Source organism: Meriones unguiculatus, chromosome 10 (genome assembly GCF_030254825.1).
Source record: "Meriones unguiculatus strain TT.TT164.6M chromosome 10, Bangor_MerUng_6.1, whole genome shotgun sequence".
In the NCBI taxonomy this organism is placed as follows: Eukaryota; Metazoa; Chordata; class Mammalia; order Rodentia; family Muridae; genus Meriones; species Meriones unguiculatus.
This window is the reverse complement of record NC_083358.1, coordinates 108,711,472-108,731,024: the sequence shown is the minus strand read 5'-3', so window position 1 is coordinate 108,731,024 and position 19,553 is coordinate 108,711,472. Positions and strand designations below refer to the sequence as shown.

General features: G+C 53.1%; 2 protein-coding genes across 6 annotated transcripts; one reads left to right on the top strand and one right to left on the bottom strand.

The window, feature by feature from the left end:
- Positions 1-374: 374 nt before the first annotated feature.
- Positions 375-13,100, bottom strand: Polr3gl (RNA polymerase III subunit GL). Of its 3 annotated transcripts, none has more exons than XM_060393056.1 (8): positions 12,978-13,100; positions 4,009-4,175; positions 3,626-3,755; positions 2,999-3,067; positions 2,706-2,762; positions 2,322-2,395; positions 2,101-2,214; positions 375-991 (listed from the first exon to the last, which is right to left on the bottom strand). In XM_060393056.1, exons 2-8 carry the CDS (start codon positions 4,132-4,134, stop codon positions 905-907), a joined length of 657 nt encoding a protein of 218 aa, XP_060249039.1. In that variant the 5' UTR covers positions 4,135-4,175; positions 12,978-13,100; the 3' UTR covers positions 375-904. The 3 variants fall into 3 exon arrangements, with proteins under 3 accessions (XP_060249039.1, XP_021519400.1, XP_060249040.1); XM_021663725.2 differs by lacking the exon at positions 12,978-13,100 and adding an exon at positions 12,080-12,143; XM_060393057.1 differs by lacking the exon at positions 12,978-13,100 and adding an exon at positions 4,320-4,516.
- A 1,340-nt stretch (positions 13,101-14,440) lies between these two features.
- Positions 14,441-18,416, top strand: Ankrd34a (ankyrin repeat domain 34A). Of its 3 annotated transcripts, none has more exons than XM_021663721.2 (4): positions 14,441-15,012; positions 15,126-15,420; positions 15,521-15,584; positions 15,974-18,416. In XM_021663721.2, exon 4 carries the CDS (start codon positions 16,090-16,092, stop codon positions 17,578-17,580), a length of 1,491 nt encoding a protein of 496 aa, XP_021519396.1. In that variant the 5' UTR covers positions 14,441-15,012; positions 15,126-15,420; positions 15,521-15,584; positions 15,974-16,089; the 3' UTR covers positions 17,581-18,416. The 3 variants fall into 3 exon arrangements, with proteins under 3 accessions (XP_021519396.1, XP_060249038.1, XP_021519398.1); XM_060393055.1 differs by having other exon boundaries at positions 15,099-15,420; XM_021663723.2 differs by lacking the exon at positions 15,521-15,584 and having other exon boundaries at positions 15,099-15,420.
- Positions 18,417-19,553: the final 1,137 nt, after the last annotated feature.

The window sequence follows — 19,553 nt, the reverse complement described above, 5'->3', positions numbered from 1 at the left end:
ATGGGCTCTTGAATGTGACCCCGGGTAGGGTTGAGAGGTAAAGGACATGGGACAAGGCAGTGACCCCTCGTGTCACACCGGACAAGCACTGGTGGTCCAGGCCTGAGATCCTGGCTTGGGAGGCCAAGACAGTTTAAGGTCTGTTTGGGCTACAGGGTTGGTTCAAGGCCAACTCAGGCAACTTATCCAAACACTGTCTCAAGCTGTAAAATAAATATATACAAAGAGCTGGGGGCATGGCTTAGCGAGAGAGCCCAGCATTTTCGAGGCTCTAAATTCAGTCCTCAGTGCCGTGGGGTGGGGAGGAAGAAGGGCTTAACTGGACATCCCCTTCAGCCTTTCCCCAGCCCTTCCCCTGTGGATGTCACTCTGGGTAGACAGACAGATACAAACATTTTATTTAAAAATACGGGACAGGTCTGACTGCTCTTGTCAGCTTCCACCCCGAGTATGCCCCTCAAGCCTTATAAAAATCAGGGAGAGGTGTGGACTCAGCCACCTCCGCTCTAACAACCCTGTCACACTTCAGCTCTTCTTTCAGACTAAGATATCCGTTCTTTCCCCAAATGTGAGCGGTGACACAGAGATCGGAGGAAGAGAGATGGCTCCATGTCACTGCTGTGCACCACAGCCCCCAGGACTCCCAAGGGTCACCTTCGTTCTGACTAAAGTAAATAATAGGAAGTCGGGCGTGGTGCTGTGCCCTGTAATCTCAAGATTCAGGAGGTGGAGGCAGGAGGGTCAAGAGTTCAAGGCCAACCTCAGCTGCATATTGAGTTCCAGGCCAGCCTGTGCTACAAGAGATCCTGTCTCAAAAACAAGAACAGAAACAGGGAAACCCTGAAGCAGTAGGGCTATCTGGCCCCTCTGTCTCCGATCAAGAAAGACATGTGGGCCCAGGTTTTCAGTATATGGCCTCATCCATATTGTCATCACTGTCACCTCCAAAGTCTTCTCCATTGTCAAAATATGACATGATGTAATCAGTTTCCTGAAACATAAAGAGAAGCAAGGATCAGGAATGATTTCAGAGTTCTTCCTACCTTTGTTTTCCAGGCTCCTTCCCTCCCAAACACACCTTTTCAGGTCGGGGGCATCCGTACCAGCGATTATAAATTTATTTTATCTTTGCATGCCTAGAGTCCTCTGAGGCCAGAAAATGGCATCAGATGCCCTGGAACTGGAGTTGCAAATGGTTGTGAGCCAGCATGTGGGCCCTGGGAACGGAGCTTGGGTCCTCAGGAAGAGCAGCACGTGCTTTGACCATCGCGCCATTCCTCCAGCCCCATGTGATACATTTTAAAATCACATTTCTTTGTGTTTGTGTGTCCACGGCCATGCTTGCCCTGGTGCCCCCGGGGAGGTCAGAGGATAGCTCATGGGAGTCAGTTCCTCCTTCTGCTCTGTGGGTTCTGGGGCTGCAAGGCAGGTCGCCAGGCTTGCGAGCCTGCTCCTTTGCCCTCTGAGCCTTCTCACCTGCCACGCAATGTGTTTTGAGAACAGGCCAGGGGCAAATGGCACGGAGGAAGGCTTCTACCCCCATTGGCTCTGTCACTTTGGGCCCTGCAATTCTCTGAGAACGTCTGTGTGAGAGCGGAGAGCCCAGGGTTAGTTAGCTGGCTCAGCACAAAAGGTGCCTGCTGCCGAGCCGGAGGAGCCGAGCTCACTGACCAGAACTCGCTTGGAAGGTGACACACGCAAGCACACGCACACCCCCGCGCTCACGAGAACAAAAGCTGGCTTTGATGTTAAGAGCACTTGTTGCTCTTCCAGAGGACCCAAACTCAGATCCCAGCACCTAAGTTGGGCAGCTCCCAACTGCTTGTAACTCCCAGCTGCAGGGGAGACCAGAGACCCTCTTTTGGCCTTGTCAGGCACCTGACCACGTTTGGTAGACAATCATACAGACACGTGCACATTACAAAACAAATCACATGTAAGCCCAGCACTAGGAAGTAGAAGCGGGGGGGGGGGGGGGGGTTCGGGGAGTGCCAGGCCAGCGTACATAGGGAACCTCTGTCTCAGAAACGAAACAACAGCAACAAAGAGAGTTGTGAGCAGGAGCTTGTGAGGGGGACAGGAGGGGAGGAGCCCCTTCACCTCTTCATGCTCTTCTTCGTCATACTCCTCCTCTTCCCCTTCCTCCTTTTCTTCCTCCTCTTCTTTCTCTTCATCTTCCTCCGAAGTTACTTCCTCCTCCTTCTTCTCTAGAGTCTCATGTGAGGATGAAGGGGGAAGAGAAACTCATACTCAGCAAACACAGGCAGAACTGAGGTTCTAAGGGGCCTGGAGTCTGGCTGTCTATCATACTTCCCCCTCACCTCCAGTTTCTGTATTGTTTCCTCTTTATCTTCTGTGCTCTTAGGGGGCCTCTTGGGGAGTATAATGGTGGTCCCTGTTTGGAGGATCAACAACAACAACAAAAAACAAAACCCTTAGGAAGCACATCTCCTAACTGGCTTTCTTTCCAGTTTTTAACTTTGATTTTTATTTGTGCGTGTGCGCGCCTGTGCGTTTGTGAGTGAGTTCTTCCTTCTTCCATGTGGGTTCTATGGGTCTGTGTCTTTAGCAGCTGAGCCGGTTCCCTCCCGGTTAGCGGGCCACCCCGCCCTCTGGCAGCAAACATAGCCCTCTGCTGCCCTCATGTGGTCCTTGCGGCAGCAGCTGACCATCCTGATTCAGCCTCCCTGTCCAGATTCACTTACGCTCCTTTCGAAGTTTCCGCACTCGAATCTTGAGCTCTCTGGGTAGACGCCGCCAATCTGGGAACAGTGAGGGCGTGGGTCAGCCCCGGCCTGGGGCCTTCTGTGAATGGAGACGGGTACTAAAGGGAAGGGAGGCTTTAAAAGGCCAGGAAAGGAGGGAGGGGTTGGCTGTAGGCTGGACGTCTCTGGTGAGGCGGGCGCTGTTAAAAGCAGGGTTTTCCGGCGCACACCTGAGAGATAGTTTGTGGGTGTCCGTGCAGGAAAGCGAGGCACAGTGCAGGCCAGCCACCTACCAGGGTTCCAGTCGATGGCGCTGTCAATCGGCCCTGACATCTGATACTTGTCGGAGTAGCGTTCCACATCTGAGGGGTCAGAGGCCACGAGTCAGAGCTCTACCGGTCAGTCTTCGTCTCCCTCCTACTAATGGGGTTAGCTTGTTACATAATTCCTCGGCTCTGTGAGCCCTCAGCTCCAGGGCCTCGGTGGAAACACGTCACCAATGAAAGATGAGTGCTTTGCAAACTAGGCTGCTCAGAGACCTGGCACCACGGTAACCGTCTGTTGAGTACGAGTTTTAGCACGATTTCCAACTAGTTCAGAGTCTGCTGAGTTGTGTTAAAGCTTGCACTGTACCCCTCATTATATTTTGGAACTAAGATGTTAAAGCTTTGCTGTCTCATTAGGCCTAAGGCTAAGGTTCCCCTCAACTCTCCAATACCATGATATATTATATTTCAAACCTTTTTTTGTTTTGTTTTGTTTTTACCCCCGAGACAGGGTTTCTCTGTGTAGCCCTGGCTGTCTTGGACTCACTTTGTAGACCTGGCTGGCTTCAAACTCACAGAGATTCGCCTGCCTCTGCCTCCCCACATGCTAGGATCACGCTGAGCATGCGCATTGCTTGTGGACGGTCTACTGACCTCTCTTGGGGACGGCTGGCCGGATGAAGTAGGGGAGCTGCCTCATGGCCCCGCGCAGCTCTTGCTTCAGGGCCAGCACATACTCCCCTTCCTCTCCTGCGGGCAGGGGCACTGGGTGGAACTCCAAGGGCTGGAGAAAAACAATGGTCAGGCGGGACGAAAACGCTGCAATAAGAACCTTGCAGGGTCGTTCCCCTGAGGAGAATCCAGTGCCCCCAGGAAACAGAGGGCCAGGAAGAATGGGAGGGCAGGTCAGCATTTTGAAAGCTGTGCTGTGGGCAAGCATCTGCGGGTGGCAGGGTCGGGATGCGCATGGCTGAGGACGGGCAGGGGGATCCTGTGGGCTCGCGTGGGAGTGGGAGGGAAGGGAGGGAGACACTCACAGGGAAGAGCGGAGAAGGCTGGAGAGTGGGCGGGGGCAGAGCGTCACCCTTCGCAATGCCCACAGCCTCCATGTTGAAGGTCAGCTGGCCTCGGCCGCGACCCCGGCCCCCACCCCGGCCGGCCATGCTGGAGGGGTCTGGAGGCTCAGAGATCCAGGGAGGGAAACCTGATAAAGACAAAAGAGAGATGAAGAAGTACAGTAGAACAGACAGGAAGCCAGGAGGCCTCATGACGCCTTACGGCAGGTGACTCTCTCCTCCGTGCTGAGGTTCAAACCCCGGGCTTTTCTCATGCTAGGGAAGCACTTTACCTTCGAGCTAACTTCCAAATCCTTTTCCTGTGACACTTAAAAAACCCAGTGGTGCTGGGCAGTGGTAGTGCATGCCTTTAGTTTCAGCATTTGAGGAGCAGGGCCAGGTAGATCTCCGAGTTCCAGGCCAGCCTGGTGTATTGAGCAAGTTTCAGGACAGTCAGGGCCATGCAGAGAAACCCTGTCTCAAAAATAACTAACCAACTAACTAACTAACTAAATAAATAAATAAAGGATATAATTAAAATAAATAAAGCAGAAAGTTAAGAGTGGTATCACAATCCTGCAATCCCAGCGCTGCACTTGGAAGGCAAAGGCAAGAGGATTGCAAATTTGAGGCTAGCCTGGTCTACACAGAGTTCTAGGCCACTCAGGGCTGAAAAGCAAGATCATGACTCAACGATAAACAAATAGGGAGCAGGAGAGGATGTTCGGTGGTTAAGATGTGCATGCCAGCCAGGCGGTAGTAGAGGCAGGCGGAGCTCGGTGAGTTCAAGGCTAGCCAGGTCTACAAAGAGAATTCCGGGGGGGGGGTTGTATTTCTTTTGCAGAGGAGTGGGGTGTAGCTCCCAGCGCCTGTGCCTGGTGCCCACAGCCATTTGTAAACCCAGCTCCAGGGGCCCTGACACCCCTGCCTGGCCCCCAGGGGTGCCTGCATTCCTGCGTACGTGTGCACAGGACACGCACACACACACGCACGCACACACACACACACAATTTTAAAACATTTACAAATATTTTTAAAGAGGGTTTGGAGAGCTGGCCTGGTGGCTAAAAGCATGTCGTGTCCTTGCAAGGGCCTGGGTTTGGTTCCCGCCACTCATATCGCGCAGTTCCCAGTGGCCTGTAACTCCAGTTCCAGGAGGTCTAATGCCCTTTTACAGCCTCCGCAGACATTTCACATACGTGGTATACACACATGTAAGTAAAAAATAACATTTTAAAGCACTAAGAAAACAATCAATTTTGGCTAAAGCAATATCCCAGCGGCCAAGCGTGGCCCGGCTCTCCCAGAAGACGAATTGGATTCCCAGCACTCACATGGTGACTTACTATAACTCCAGATCCGGAGGATCCACCGCCTTTGGCCTTAATGGACACCTTAACTCGTGAATTCAGAGACACACAGATACCCGTAAATAAAGATCAACACTTTCGGTTTTTGAGATTTTTATTTCCTTTTAATTTATGTGTACGGGTGTTTTGCAGGCATGTACGCATACCATTTGCATGCAGTGCCCAAGAAGGCCAGAAGAGGGCACTGTTTCTCCAGAGATCTTGAGCTACAGGCGGTAGCCGCCTGATTTGTGTGTGGGGACTCGAACCTGAGTCCTCTGGAAGGGCAGTCAGTGCTCTCAATCACAGAACCATCTCTTAAGCCCCCAATAAAATAGATGAATATTAGACTATCATCCCGAAGTACAGAGTAAATGTCTACGAGCCCACAGTGATATAAATGACTCGGAAAAGACAAATTTCTTGTGCAGAATTCTAAAGTAAAATACAGCATGCAGATAGTCCATGCTAACAGGAGAGGAGCAGAATTCCCGATCCGTAAGAGTGGGCTGCATAGGGAGTTTTGTCCCATATGCTTTTGACACGTTGGAGGGTCTGGAATACTTTTCCAATGGATACCCTCTACCTAGGTGACCAAGACCATCATCAACGCAGTAACGCACAACAACAGCATGTCTTTTTTATGTAAAGCAGGGTTTCTCTGGGTAGCCCTGGCTGTCCTGGAATTCACTCTGCACAATATGTATCTCCCCCGCCCTCTTCCAGACAGGGTTTCTCTGGGTAGCCCTGGCTGTCATGGACTCTCTTTGTAGACCAGGCTGGCCTGGGACTCTGAACATGATGTAATGACATTTGTTTTCTTTCCTGTTTTGTTGATTCTGGGTCCCTGGTAGCCCAGGCTGACCTGAACCTCACTGTGTAGCCAGTGAGGACTGCGCCCTTCTCAAATGCCTGCCTCCACTCTAGAGGTGCTGGGACCACGAGGCCTGGGCCTCTTCCCCTGTCTCTCTCCTTCTCTCCTTTTCTTCTACCTTTCCTTGACAAGGTCTCACTATGTAACCCAGGCTGTCCTTGAACACCCACTCCTCCTGCCTCAGCTTCCCAAATGCTAGGCTCCATACATGTGCCAGATGTGAAACAGTATTTTTACCTCTGTGACCTTCATTCCCAAAGCTCGTAAGTCCAGTTTAGTCAAGATTATCAGGAATAAGAGACTGAACACTGTGAAATCCCAGAGGATTCCAAGGGGATGAGACAAAATGGGATGTGGCACTTTGAATGGGATAGTTACACATGAAGACACTTATATGAAACCTGAAGAAATCTGAATAAAAGATAAACCTTGAAAAAGTATAACAACAGTGGCGCATTAATCGAAACAATGTTATGCATTACATAACATACAACATTAAAAATAGGGGAGCTGTGTGGCAGGTCTGTGGGGGCTCTGGGAGTTTTCTGCTCACTTTTTCTGTGAAAATTATTCTGCAGTCCGGGAAGTTGAATCCAGGGCTTTCCACATTCTAAGAGGACATGCAGTCATTGGACTACATCCCTAGCCCTCTAAACATTGTTTTATTTTAGGTGATGGGTTTTAATGATTGTTCTCTACTTTCTTTTTGAGTGTGCATTAATTTTTCCTATAATGTATGAATAGTTCTTTTATGATAAGAGAAAACTATTAGGTAAGCATTGTGGCTTTGTAATTCCAGCACTTGGCGGTGGGGAGGCTGAGAAAAGAGGAGAGCCAAGGAGTCTGGGGCTATCCTGGGCTATGCAGAAAGTTCTAAAAAAATGTTCTAAAAACAGTTCTAAAATGTGAGATGGTATTCCGAATGGGATGGTGACATATGAAAATACAATTATATAAAACCTAAACTTGTGATCCCACTGTCTCCACCTCCCAAGCTCTAACATTACAGGTATGTGCCAACATGACCAGCCAATAAAAAAGATGACTAATTTAACATTTTCTATGAGTTTAAGGAGATGTCTCATCAGATAAAGGCTCTTGGGCATGCAAACTGACAACCCGAGTCTGATCCATGGAACCAACGGGAAACAGAAACAGAAGAACAGTGGAAGCTTATAGGCTAACTGGCCTGAAATCCACTGCTCAGGGGTTAGCGATCCTTGCCTCAAGCTGGGGAGAGCAGGCGAGGTCAGGGAACTTTGGGCATTTTCTCTTTTACACACACATACAATTAAGGTAAGAGTTCAAACATTTAACTAAATGTAAATATATATCTCATGTGCAGAATCATAATTAAGATTAATAATCTGCAGTGGGAAGAAAATGGCAGCTGAGGGGTTACGGAAGTCTAACTACCATGATAAGAATGGAAGGGAAGAACTGCTGTTGGGAGGCTGTTCTGCGGGCCTCCGGGAGGACGGAGCAGCTGGCTTAGGTCCCTTGGAAGACACAGCTCTAGCTGTGGAGAACGGGGGGGGGGGGGGGGGGTGTAATGGCAAAGCAACGATGAGTTAGGCAAAGCCCGTGAACGTGGAGGTTAGATGACTCCAACCCCATCCCACATATTTGCACATATTCCCACATTAAACAAGTGCTCGCCAAGGATGCAGAGGGAAGATGCTGAATCCCGTCTAACGTAGGCATCAAGCCGGTGGGCGGAGACTTCCCCTCTCAGCGTGGGACGCTGTAAGGCGCCCGTTGACGACGGCAACAAACGGTCCTCAAAAGCTTCCAGCAAGCCGGAAGCTCCTGCTCTGCAAGCGCCTTCTAGATAACTGTTTTCACTCACGGGCTGGCGGGGTCGTCGGCTCTGGTCGGCGAAGCTTCCCTGTGCTACCGTCAGCAGGGCCTCTGAGCCGGTCAGAGTGTATCGAATGCATGACTGTTGGTCGTCAGAGCACATGCAAGATGCCCGTATCACCCACTCTGAGGTTCAGAGGGAGGGAAGGGCACAGCGTGAAGTACATCTCCGGACATGGCTGCTGAGCCCTTGAACTCACAGCAGCTGTGATCAACGACACAAGATGGGCAGGAGACTGGGCTGTTGCTGTGCTGTCACAGGAAAAGGGGATCATGGGACCTAACCCTCCCAAAGAGTCTGTAGGAAGCTAGTAACTGATGCGGGAGGGAGAAACTGCAGTGCCGGGGCCACTGGGAAGGGTCTCATTCTCTTGGAAAGAAACTCTTCCTTTCGAGGCAGCGGCGACACTCACCCTTAATCCCAGCACTCGAGGCACTTACAGGCGAGCTTCAGGCCAGGCGAGTCTACAATGGAGCCTCCAAACCAGCCAAGGCTACGTAGTGAGGTCTTATCTCAGGGAAAAAGTCTCAGAAAGAGCTGGGGAGTTGGCTCAGTGGCTAAGAGCATAGTCTGCTCTTCCAGAGGTCCCGAGTTCAATTCCCAGCAACCACATGATGGCTCACAACCATCTATGATGGGATCTGATGCCCTCTTCTGGCATGCAGACACACATGCAATACAGAACATTGTATACATAATAAGTAAATCCTTAACAAAAAGAAAATGGTTGGGCTGGAGAGATGGCCCAGAGGTTAAGAGCACTGGCTGCTCTTCCAGAGGTCCTGAGTTCAATTCCCAGCAACCACATGGTAGGTAGCTCACAACCACTGGTGCCCTCTTCTGGCATGCAGGTGTACATGCAGATAGAACACTATATACATAATAAATAAAAAAGTGACACAGAAAGAGAGGGGTGGGAAAAGAAATGATCTTCTATGCTGCTTTAAACTACCCTCAGGAAAGTCATGGAGTCACACACACCCAGCGCACAGGAGGGCGGGCGGAAGGGAGGGCGGAAGGGAGGGCGGTCTGGAGTTCACAGTCATCCTGGGCCACGCTGTGAGTTTCTGGACAATGTGATCAAAAGGAGTCCCAGTCCTAGCCATGTAAACTTCGTTCTTCCTTCTTCATGAGACTTTCAAATTTTAGGTCATTTTAAATTGCCTTGAAGAGGCACCAGGACCAAGGGAGCTCTCAGAAGAGACTTTACTGGGGGCGCACAGTTTCAGAGTGTGACTCTGTGACCATCACGGCAGGGATGGCACAAGAGCAGTAGCTGAGAACTCACCTCTCCTCCACCAGCATGAGACAGAGAGAGAGAGGTGGGGGGCGAGGGAGTGTGAGCAAGGTAACTGGGAACAGTGAGGGCTTTTGAGACCTCAAAGCCCACCCCCTTGACATGCCTCCTGTGACAAGACCACACCTCCTAAGCCTTCCCACACAGTTCCACCAACTGGGGACCAAACAGCCAATTATGTGAGCCTATGGGGGCCGTGTTCATTCAAACCACCACACCTACTATGTGCCACAGCCTCTTCTGAATGCTGTTGATAGAAAATGGTCAAAACTGAACAATAACAACTCCTGTGCACTGCTGATGCCTCCTCCATGGAGTGCACATCCTGGTGGGCTCACCAGCGAATAGGAGCTGAAGCCATCTACGAGAGCGGATGAAGTCCCCGAGGGAGGTGACAGACTGACCAGTAGCGGGGCACTCTACCTCTACGTTTATAATAAACAAGGCGAGAAGTCAGGACCCCGCTAGAACATCATTCCCTCCACGCAGAAGACACGATCGCTGGAGGTGCGCCCATGATAGAGCCCTTGCTCTGGAGGTGCAAGGCCCCAGGACGGATCCCCAGTACTAAAGGGGATCAAGTACAGCAAGTAAGACGAGCATGTGGTACATGCCTGTAATCCCAGCACTAGAGAAGCCGAGGCAGGGGCATTAAAACTCCAGGCAAGCCTAGGCTACATCGTAAGATATTGTCTCCCCAAAACAAAACAAATAGGAAAAAAATAAAATAAAAGGGCAAAGGTTGGACATGGTGTTGAGTACTGTTAATCCTAGCACTTGAGGCAGAGGCAGACACAGGCAGGTCTCTGTGAGTTCAAGGCCACCTTGTACTGCATGAGAGTTCCAGGCCAGCCAATGCTATAAAGTAAGACCCTGATTCAAACAATAACGACAAACAATGACAAAGAATATGAGCCGAAATTGACAAAAGAATGGTCAATAAATCCACTGTAAAATATTTGTCTGTACGCTGGGGAGATGGCTCAGCAGTTAAAGGCACTGGCTGCTTTTCCACGGGACCTGGATTCAACTCCCAGCAACCACATGGCAGATCACAGCAGTCTGTAACTCCAGTTCTCAGGGCTCTGACACCCTCACACAGACACACATGCAGGCAAGACACCAATGCACATAAAATAAAAATAAATGAAACATTTGAGACAGGCACTCTAACATAGCACTGGCCGAACTGTGTAGACGAGGCTGGCCTCAAACTCAGACATCTGCCTGCCCCTCCGCCCGAGTGCCGGAGTTAAAACCATACCGCTTCCCTTTTTTCTTTCAAGATTTATATTTGTCTTTAGTCATTAATTATGTGTACTGTGTGTTGGTGCCCCTGGAGGCCTGAGGGGTCAGATCCGCCTGGAGCTGGAGTTGCAGATGGGTGCTGGGAAAGAAAGTAGGTCCTCTGTGAGAGCAGTGCAGCCTTTTAATAACTGAGCTGTTTTTCTAGCCTCTGCCTTAAAAATATATATTTGTATGTGTGTGTGTGACGTGTATGAAGGTCAGGGGACAGCTTTAGTTGCTGTCTTTCCCCTCCTGCTTTATTTTAAGGTGAGCTCATTCTTGTTTGCCATAGCTGGCCTAAGGGCGTCTATAGGACGTCTATCTCTACCTCCCATCCCACCTGCAGGGTGCTGGCAGTACAGCCACAGCCACCACATCCGTCCTGCTCTTACACACATTCCGGGGATATGAACCCAGGTTTTCTAGCTTGAGCTGAAAGTGTTTTTTTTTTTTTTGGTGTGTGTGTGTGTGTGTGTGTGTGTGTTTGTTTGTTTTAATGGATTGAGGCATCCCCCTGGCCCAATAAAACCACTTTCTACCTAACAAGGAACTACGAAAAATTAAAATAATAACGACCAGGCTGTGGTGAGAGTTCCTTCTGATGGACATTGGTGTGGTGGTTTTCTGTGAAATGGACACATGCTAGGGCCATCTGGGCAGAAGGAGCCTTAATTGGGAAAATGACCCCATCAGATGGGTCTGTGGAGCATTTTCTTGACGATTGATGTGGGAGGGTCAGCGCCACCACTGAGCAGGTGGCCAGGTTGTATAGAAAAGAAGCTGAGAAAGCTATAGAGAGCAAGCCAGCCAGTGGTCAAGAGCACAGGCTGCCCTTCCAGAGGACCTGGGACTGTGTTCCCCAGCACCAACACAGTGACTCACAACTGTCTATAACCCCAGGCCCAGGGAATTCAACAGCCCTTTCTCTCCTTTGAGGGCTTCAGGCACACAAAACAAAACAAACAAAACCCTACAAAAGCAATAATAATAATAAAAAAAAATTGCTTAGCACAAAGCCTTGGGCCCGGTTTGTCATTCAGAAGTCTGAGTTCTTCTCTGGCTCCATAGTGAGTTTGGGACCAGACTGTATAATACACTTCATTCCTCTGACCCCCTCCTATGCCATGGCACATACTGCACCCAGCCTCACTAATAATAAATTTAAGTTGAAAAAATATAAAGAAAGATATCAAATAGTGGAACGACCTGAAAAGAGCTAGTGAGTTCTCTTACTAAAGATGCTGCCTCAAAAACATTTTCCTACATAGTCACTAAGCTACAAGTTACTTAATAAATTTTGTCAGAGGGTTCACTGTGATCCCCACTGGCTAGCGTTGGGCCTGGCCTGTAGCGAGGTGCTCAGTAAATAGCTGTCAAATGACTACCTGAGTCTTCCACACTTGAGACCTTGTGAGTCACAGTCTCCCTTCTTCCCGTTCTCTTCGCTCTTTTCCTTCTCTTGGCTGAGAACAATTATAAAATATTAATGCAATAAACCACCAATTTAAAAGCCCTTAATTATATGCTATGTTGTCTTTTATTGTTCCCTAATTACACTGGGAATCTAAATTCGTCCTCCTTGACAAGAGCCCTGGTTTCCAAAAATCAATTCCATTCAATTAATGTTTATTGAGCACAACGTGTTAAATACCACAATCTGCCCCATCAAACCTTCCGTTCAAAGTATAGAAACATCCAAAGAGAACGTGTAATCCTCGCGCTGGGGAGGTTGTGCCAGGAGGAAAGCAAATTGGAGGCCAGTATGCGTTACATAGCCAATAAAAAGAATGGGAGGAATGGAGGGAGAGGGCGAGCCGCACGAGATGGTAACTACTCCAGCGGCCAAGTGTCCCGGAAAACAGGTGGACTCGCTCAGGTTGTCCTCTGACCTCTGGCGTGCACACGCCCCCTCCCGCCCCACACAAATAATAAACGCGATCTTAAAAATTAAAGAGATTCCCATAGTGATAACCAGACACTGTCAGGCTGGGGATCAAGAAAGGCTGGGTGGGTGAGAGGGGTCTGTCAGGCTCGCGTTAGCAGATGCGGGGGAGCCGGTACCGTAGTAGAGCCCGAGCTACAGGCTTCCTCTCCCGCTTTCCTCTCTGTCCCAGGCATGACAGAAGCCCTGACGGCGCAGCAGAGAGAGCCCGGGAAGAAAGGACGGACGGGGCCGAGCCGACAGGCTGACAGAAAGGCTGTCTACCTTGCTGAGGACACCCGGAGGCTCATCCGGGAAGCGCCGGGCCAAGCCGGGTCAGAGCCGCCAGGTCGAAGCCTTACCTGCGGTCCCTTCCCCAGTCGGGGCCCACGCAGCCGCCAACTTGAAATTTGCTTTTCTTCTCCCAGCCGCGTCCTAGGCCCGCCTTCCCAAGCTTCCCATTGGTCGGTCTCCCGGCCAATCTGCGCGCGCGGAGGCGGGCGGGGGAGGGGGCGGGGCGAGCGAGCCGAACCGGAACTGCCGAGACCCGGGGCTGCAGCGTTCGCCACCTCACCCAGACCCAGCGGGCTCTGGACGGCGGACTCCCGCCGGGACGGCCTGCTACGGCGAGCTCGTCCGGGCCTGCGGCTGGGCCGGAAGGCGAGAGCCGCTGCTGGAAAATGTGGCCCTGAGCTGGGGAGACCGCTCAACGGTTAACAGCTCGGCCTGCAGAGGACTGTGGTTCGGTCCCAACACCCGCCTGAAGGCTCCCAACCGCCTGACTCAGCTCCAGCGCCCTCTTCTGGCTAAAGACATCACACACACACACACACACACACAGACACCCCAACATCACACTTACACACCCCACACCACACACACCCCACAGACACCCCAACATTACACACATACACACACACCTTTGAGAGTCAGTCTTTTGGTGATTTTCCGACTCTCTCTTATGCAGCCTCCAGCACTATCAATAAATACTTATCTTTAAAAGATTATTAAAGGCCAGGGTCTGGTTACCCCAGTCTGGGCTGGCATTGAACTCTTGATACTCTTGCCTCTGCTGATACTGGGTGTGTGCGAGCAAGCTCAGTCCCAAAAATGTTTCCCGCCCTGTGTCTGAGAAGTGGGCAGGGAGGGGCCTAGGGATCTGAGACATCGTTGGAGAGAGAAGGCAGGAACCTAGTGGATTATTTTCTTTCTGCACTTTCCACTGCCCTTCGAGCCCCTTGGTGTAAGGGATAGGGGAGGGGGCGGGTATAAAGAGTCATGTTTTCACCTGTTAGAAATAGAGGGAACTCCTTCAGGATGGAGTTAAAACTAGGAGTCACCAAGAATGTGCCTGATGTCAGAGAACATGGCCTTCTAGACTGGGACGTTGCAAACGGGTGTGCTGACAAGTGCCCAGGTTTTGGAATAGTACAAAGACAACGCTGTGAAACTTTGGGGGGACTTGCTTCACCTCATTACCATTTTTTGCAAGAAGACAACAGTCGCCACCTTAGAGAGTTGTGAGGGTTGGAGAGGATGTATGTGAAGCACACATCGACAGCGAGTAAAAGTGGGTGTTTCCCCTACTAATATTTCTCCTCCTCCCCCAGGAACATTTTTTTTTTTTTTTTTTTTTGCATCTGTACATGGTGGCCTCTGCCATTTGAATTCCCTAGGATTTTTGGTGAGCTTCCCAAACCATTAGAACCTATCCGATGCCACCACTTCCCTTGGTACCTTCCAGCTGGACACAAACTCATCCCTAAAATATGCAGATGGAAGCCTTGGTAACCATGGAGACAGGGCAGGTGGCTCGGAGAGGCAGAGGCAGCGAGAGCAACAGATAGGAAGAGACTGGGAGTGATTCAGGCAGGAACCTTCGGGCGAGATGGAGACATGAATCTAATGGAGTGAAGAGATGTAACGAGAGCATCGGTGTAATAGGGTTCGGTCCTCGCTCTGCCCCTATTTCCTGTGGACGCCCCTTAAAATATGGAGGAAGAGGAAATCTAGAATGCCCCTTGCCCTAAAAAATGCCCCGGGAGAGCCACCTTCCTCACATTCCTAAGGGACCCAAGGGAATTGAGATCCAAGCGTCTCGACGGTCTGTGGTTTCTGAGGCGTGCAGCGGGGATCCGCTACGGTCTGACTGCAGACTGCGCCTTCCCTGGTATTTAAAGTACGGGAAGGGAGCCGCATCTCCTGCCTCTCTCTGCTCAGTGCGGACGCCGCTGCAGCTCGCGACCGCCTCCCTTCAGCCCTCAGCGCGGTGTACCGTATGCCGCGTGTGGCAGTCAGGTCTGGCATACCGGAGCTCATGGAGATGTGCTGAAGCTCCGCGAAGAACCGGGATGGTTCCTGAATAGGTCACGGGAGAATCCCCTAAGGAGCGCTTAGGTTTGTCGGGGCTGGGGGAGGGGGGCTAAGAAAAGGGAAGTCAAGACTGGAGGCACTAGTTTTTGTTTGTTTGTTTTTCCCTTAAGGGTTTATGGGTTTATGTGTGTGCGCAGGGGGGTGGGGAGCGGCTTGGTGCCGGACGCCCCCACCCGTGGAGACTGAGCTATAAATAGCACAGAAGAGCTCCGCCCCCCACCCCCCCTTCTCTCCTCCGGAGCCGGCGCTGTGCCCGGGGCGCACCGGGAGGAGGGACCAGGATCCAGCGCTGGGGCGCAGATACTGACACCAAGGGAATCCGGGTGCCCCCCCCACGCCATGTGGGCCCCCAGGTCCCCGGCTCCTCCACCCCGGAGGCCCCCATGGCCCCGGCCTCAATCCTGGCCAGGCAGAGAAGATGCGGACATTCAGGTATCTATTTGGGGTACAGCCTGGGAGGGGGAGGAACGAGGAGCAATGGGGGAACATAGCAGAGGCCGAAGAAACCTTAATTCTTGCTCCACTCCGCCAGGTCCCAAACGCAAGCTGCTTCTCCCCCCCCACTCAATTTTTGGGGCTGTGGCAATCTGAAAGAGGTTAGGAATAGAAACATGTGTATGACTGCACGGGTGCATGTGTGTGGGTGGGTGGCGTTCAGCATCCTAGGGAGGGGGGTTCCAAGTGTGGATAGGAAAAGGGGGATGTTGGAAAGGTCTGATAAGCCGTGGGGTGCGGATGTGGGGGGCGAATAGCTCTGCGCGTGCATGTTCGTATCTGCACGAGCTCTCATCCTCCAGTGCGGATGCATCCTTCTCACCTCCCCTGGCATGCGCTGCGGGGGGGGGGGGATGCGGCGGCTCAAAGGCAGGAGTCAGGAGGAAGGACTGTGCATTGGAGCCCCCCCTCACCCGGTCATACAGCAGGCGCCTTCATCGGTGCCTCAGTTTCCCTGCTGAGCCTGTCTCTCTCTCTCTCTCTTCCACAGGGATAGGCTTCGCTACCGAGAACTCAGGCCTCTCCCAACCACCACCCCCACACTCCTAACCATCTCCGGCAGGTCCCAGCCCCGGCTCTCTCGGTGCTTTGGGCCGAGCCGCAGCTATGCTGCACACGGAGGGCCACGCTCTCCTTCGGGCGGTGGGTCAGGGTAAACTACGTCTGGCCCGCTTGCTCCTGGAGGGAGGAGCCTACGTGAACGAGGGTGACGCCCAGGGGGAGACTGCGCTAATGGCGGCCTGCAGGGCCCGCTACGACGACCCTCAGAACAAGGCGCGCATGGTACGCTACCTCCTGGAGCAAGGCGCGGACCCCAACATCGCAGACCGCCTGGGACGCACGGCGCTCATGCACGCTTGCGCCGGGGGCGGGGGGGCCGCGGTGGCCTCGCTGCTCCTGGCCCACGGCGCCGACCCCTCGGTCCGGGATCACGCCGGCGCCTCCGCACTCGTCCACGCCCTGGACCGCGGGGACCGCGAGACCCTCGCCACGCTGCTGGACGCCTGCAAGGCCAAGGGCACGGAGGTCATCATCATAACCACGGATACCTCGCCCTCGGGCACCAAGAAGACCAGGCAGTATCTCAACTCCCCACCGTCCCCGGGCGTGGAGGACCCTGCGCCCGCTCCTCCCAGTCCAGGGGTCTGCACGTCGCCTTCGGAAGTCCAACTGCAGACCGCAGGAGGAGGAGGACGCGGACTGCTATCCCCCCGCGCCCAGGAGGAAGAGGAGAAAAGAGACGTGTTTGAATTCCCCCTTCCTAAGCCCCCTGACGACCCTTCCCCCGCCGAGCCTCTCCCCAAGCCGCCTCGACATCCTCCGAAGCCACTCAAAAGGCTCAACTCCGAGCCCTGGGGCCTCGTGGCTCCCCCTCAGCCGGTGCCTCCCGCGGAAGGGCGGCCGGGGATGGAGCGCCTGGCGGCCGAATTCAACGGCCTGACCCTGACCGGCAGGCCGCGGCTCTCCCGGCGCCACAGCACGGAAGGCCCCGAGGACCCGCCCCCGTGGGCGGAGAGAGTGGCGGGCGGGGGGCCGCTCTCGCGCCGGAACACGGCGCCCGAGGCGCAGGAGCCCGGGCCGCCCTCGGGGCTGAGGCAGAAACTGAGCCGCATGGAGTCGGTGGAGCTCGACACGCCCGGACACTTCTGCCCGGACTCGCCCGAGTCCGGCCGCCTGTCCCTGGAGCGCCGGCGGTACAGCGCCTCTCCGCTGACCCTCCCCCCGGCGGGCTCCGTCTCCTCCCCGCGCCAGTCCCAGGAGAGTCTGCCCGGGGCCGTGTCCCCGCTGAGCGGGCGGAGGCGGAGTCCCGGGCTGCTGGAGCGCAGGGGCTCCGGGACGCTGCTCCTGGACCACATCTCGCAAACTCGACCCGGTTTCTTGCCTCCTCTCAACGTCAGCCCCCACCCTCCCATCCCCGACATTCGCCCCCAGGCCGGAGGTCGGGCGCCCTCTCTGCCTGCCCCTCCTCACTCCGGGGCGCCAGGGTCTCCTAGGACCAAGCGCAAGTTGGTGAGACGCCACTCCATGCAGACTGAGCAGATTCGCCTGCTGGGGGGGTTCCAGAGTCTAGGCGGGCCCGGGGAACCAGGGCGCTGAAAGAACTGGATGGCGACGAGGAGGGGAGGGTCAGGCCCCTGGTGGCAGGGGAACCAGCTGCGAACTCGGACGCAGGATCTCTTGCATGTGCTCACGGCACTGTGCACGCACACATAGGTAAGCAAGTGTTCACAAGCACGGTACTCTTGCTAGCGAGGAAGGGTAAATACTGCGTTTACTGGGCGTGTAGACCCACGCATTCATGCCCTGGTCATTTTCACCACAAGTACATGGGATTACCTGGGGTCCCCGTAGGCACAGCACACCACCAAACTGGGGACCACTTGTGCTAGGGTCCCGGACTCACTTGCATTTGTTCGGAATCAGCAGGGAGCCCCACTTCTGGCTGCTCTCCTCTATCTCTGCCCCCACCCTCCCGAAGAAGCAGTCCCTTGCTTTCCTCGTATGCCCTCTGCGACGCGGCCTATCCTGCCTTCACACACTCCACTTTCTCTTCATGAGCGTCTCTCCCCGTTCTGCAGGACTTGCTTCTCCATGCCTGGCCCCTCGCTCACACCCTGCTTCCATCTGCTTTTCAGGATGTCTTCTTCACTTTTCTTGGGGTTCCTGCAGCAGCTCCCAGTTTCGGTTCTGTTGCTGCCTTTCATGCTCTACTCTTCTCGACTTCCTGCTTTTTATTCCCACCCTGCGCCCCTCCGCCAAACACACACACACACCACTACAGATTGTCTTGTTTACCCCAGGGCTTGGGTCATGGGCTCTAAGCTGCTCTTCTGTGTGTCCGAGCTTATGAACACCCCCCACGGGAAGAAGTGGGGAGCAAGCCTAAGTCCTCTTACCACTTGACATGTCAAATAAATGTGTTCAGAAGTCTCTGTTTTGTCACTGCTGCCTGCAGGTGTGGGCTGGGGTAAAGAGGCGAGGACCGGAGGCTGATGCCTACCCAGGGAGGGAGGGTACCTCCGTATTTCCAGGAGACCAACTGACCAGTAGTGGTAGGAGAAAAGGCAAATGAGGCCTGCATTTGATAGGCCTTCCCTCCAGTCTCCCCATGCCTGCCCCCCTTTTGTTTTTCTAGACAGGATTTCTCTGTGTAGCCCTGGCTGTCCTGGAACTCTCAACATAGACCAGGCTGGCCTTGAACTCACAGAGATCCACCTGCCTCGGCCTTTGCCTCTCGTGTCTGGCCTTTAACGATTTAAGGTTCTTACAGAGTGTCCCCTTCTCCGTAAGCACGTAAGACTTAATATTTCTTGACCATATACTTTTTTTTTCTTGAAGCCACAGGGTCTAATTTCATTTCACCAGGTGTTCCCGCTCGTTTTCTTCTCACCTTCATCTCCCCGCGTTTGATCCCTGAGCCACCTAGGAGAGCTGGTGGGACAGAAACTTCACTTAAGGGCGCGCGGGGGGCAGGGGGGAGATGGTCAATTAACAAAAGGGAGATGTGGTGAGTGTACACGGGTGTCTGTGTGGGGACAAGTAGAGTCGCCCTGTCCAATCTGTGCCGTGGATTTCTAAGTGTGATGGGTTTCCTCACGTTGCCCAGCTCTTCTTTCTGTACGGCGATAAGCACACTCTCTCTCACGGCCTTAGTGAACAGCTGAAATCAGACAAGCATCCCTAAGTGTAGGGTAGAGAAAAGATGACAGCACTTACGTCTGAACCCCCCCCCCCCCGGCCCCCGGCATCCGGCCATTTGATTTGGGGCAGTGCATCGAACCTTCCTGAGCATCCCTTTCCTTGTTCGTAAAACAATAATATCTGGTTTGTTCCTGCGACGATTAAATAAGGCTGCACTACAGGGTACTCCATAGCATGTTCTCGTTAAAGACAGCATCGTCCTCCGTTTTAGCTCCACCACCAACTGCCCATGAACTTAGAGCCGTCACATCCCTTCTCCGAACCGCATCTACTTCGGGAAGGTAAAGCGATCAGACAAACGATCCCTACGAACCCTCTCCAGCTACGTTTCTCTCCAGTCTTGCACCCTAGGCCTAGTTTTCCTGCTA

Bases quoted from the DNA above. Each gene is read 5' to 3' on its own strand.
- Polr3gl (XM_060393056.1), bottom strand. From the start codon at position 4,134: ATGGCCGGCCGGGGTGGGGGCCGGGGTCGCGGCCGAGGCCAGCTGACC. The intron at 2,763-2,998 runs GTAGGTGGCTGG...CACTGTTCCCAG, and splicing joins CGCCATCGACTGGAACCCTG to ATTGGCGGCGTCTACCCAGA. The intron at 992-2,100 runs GTGAAGGGGCTC...TTTATGTTTCAG, and splicing joins ACGAAGAAGAGCATGAAGAG to GAAACTGATTACATCATGTC.
- Ankrd34a (XM_021663721.2), top strand. From the start codon at position 16,090: ATGCTGCACACGGAGGGCCACGCTCTCCTTCGGGCGGTGGGTCAGGGT.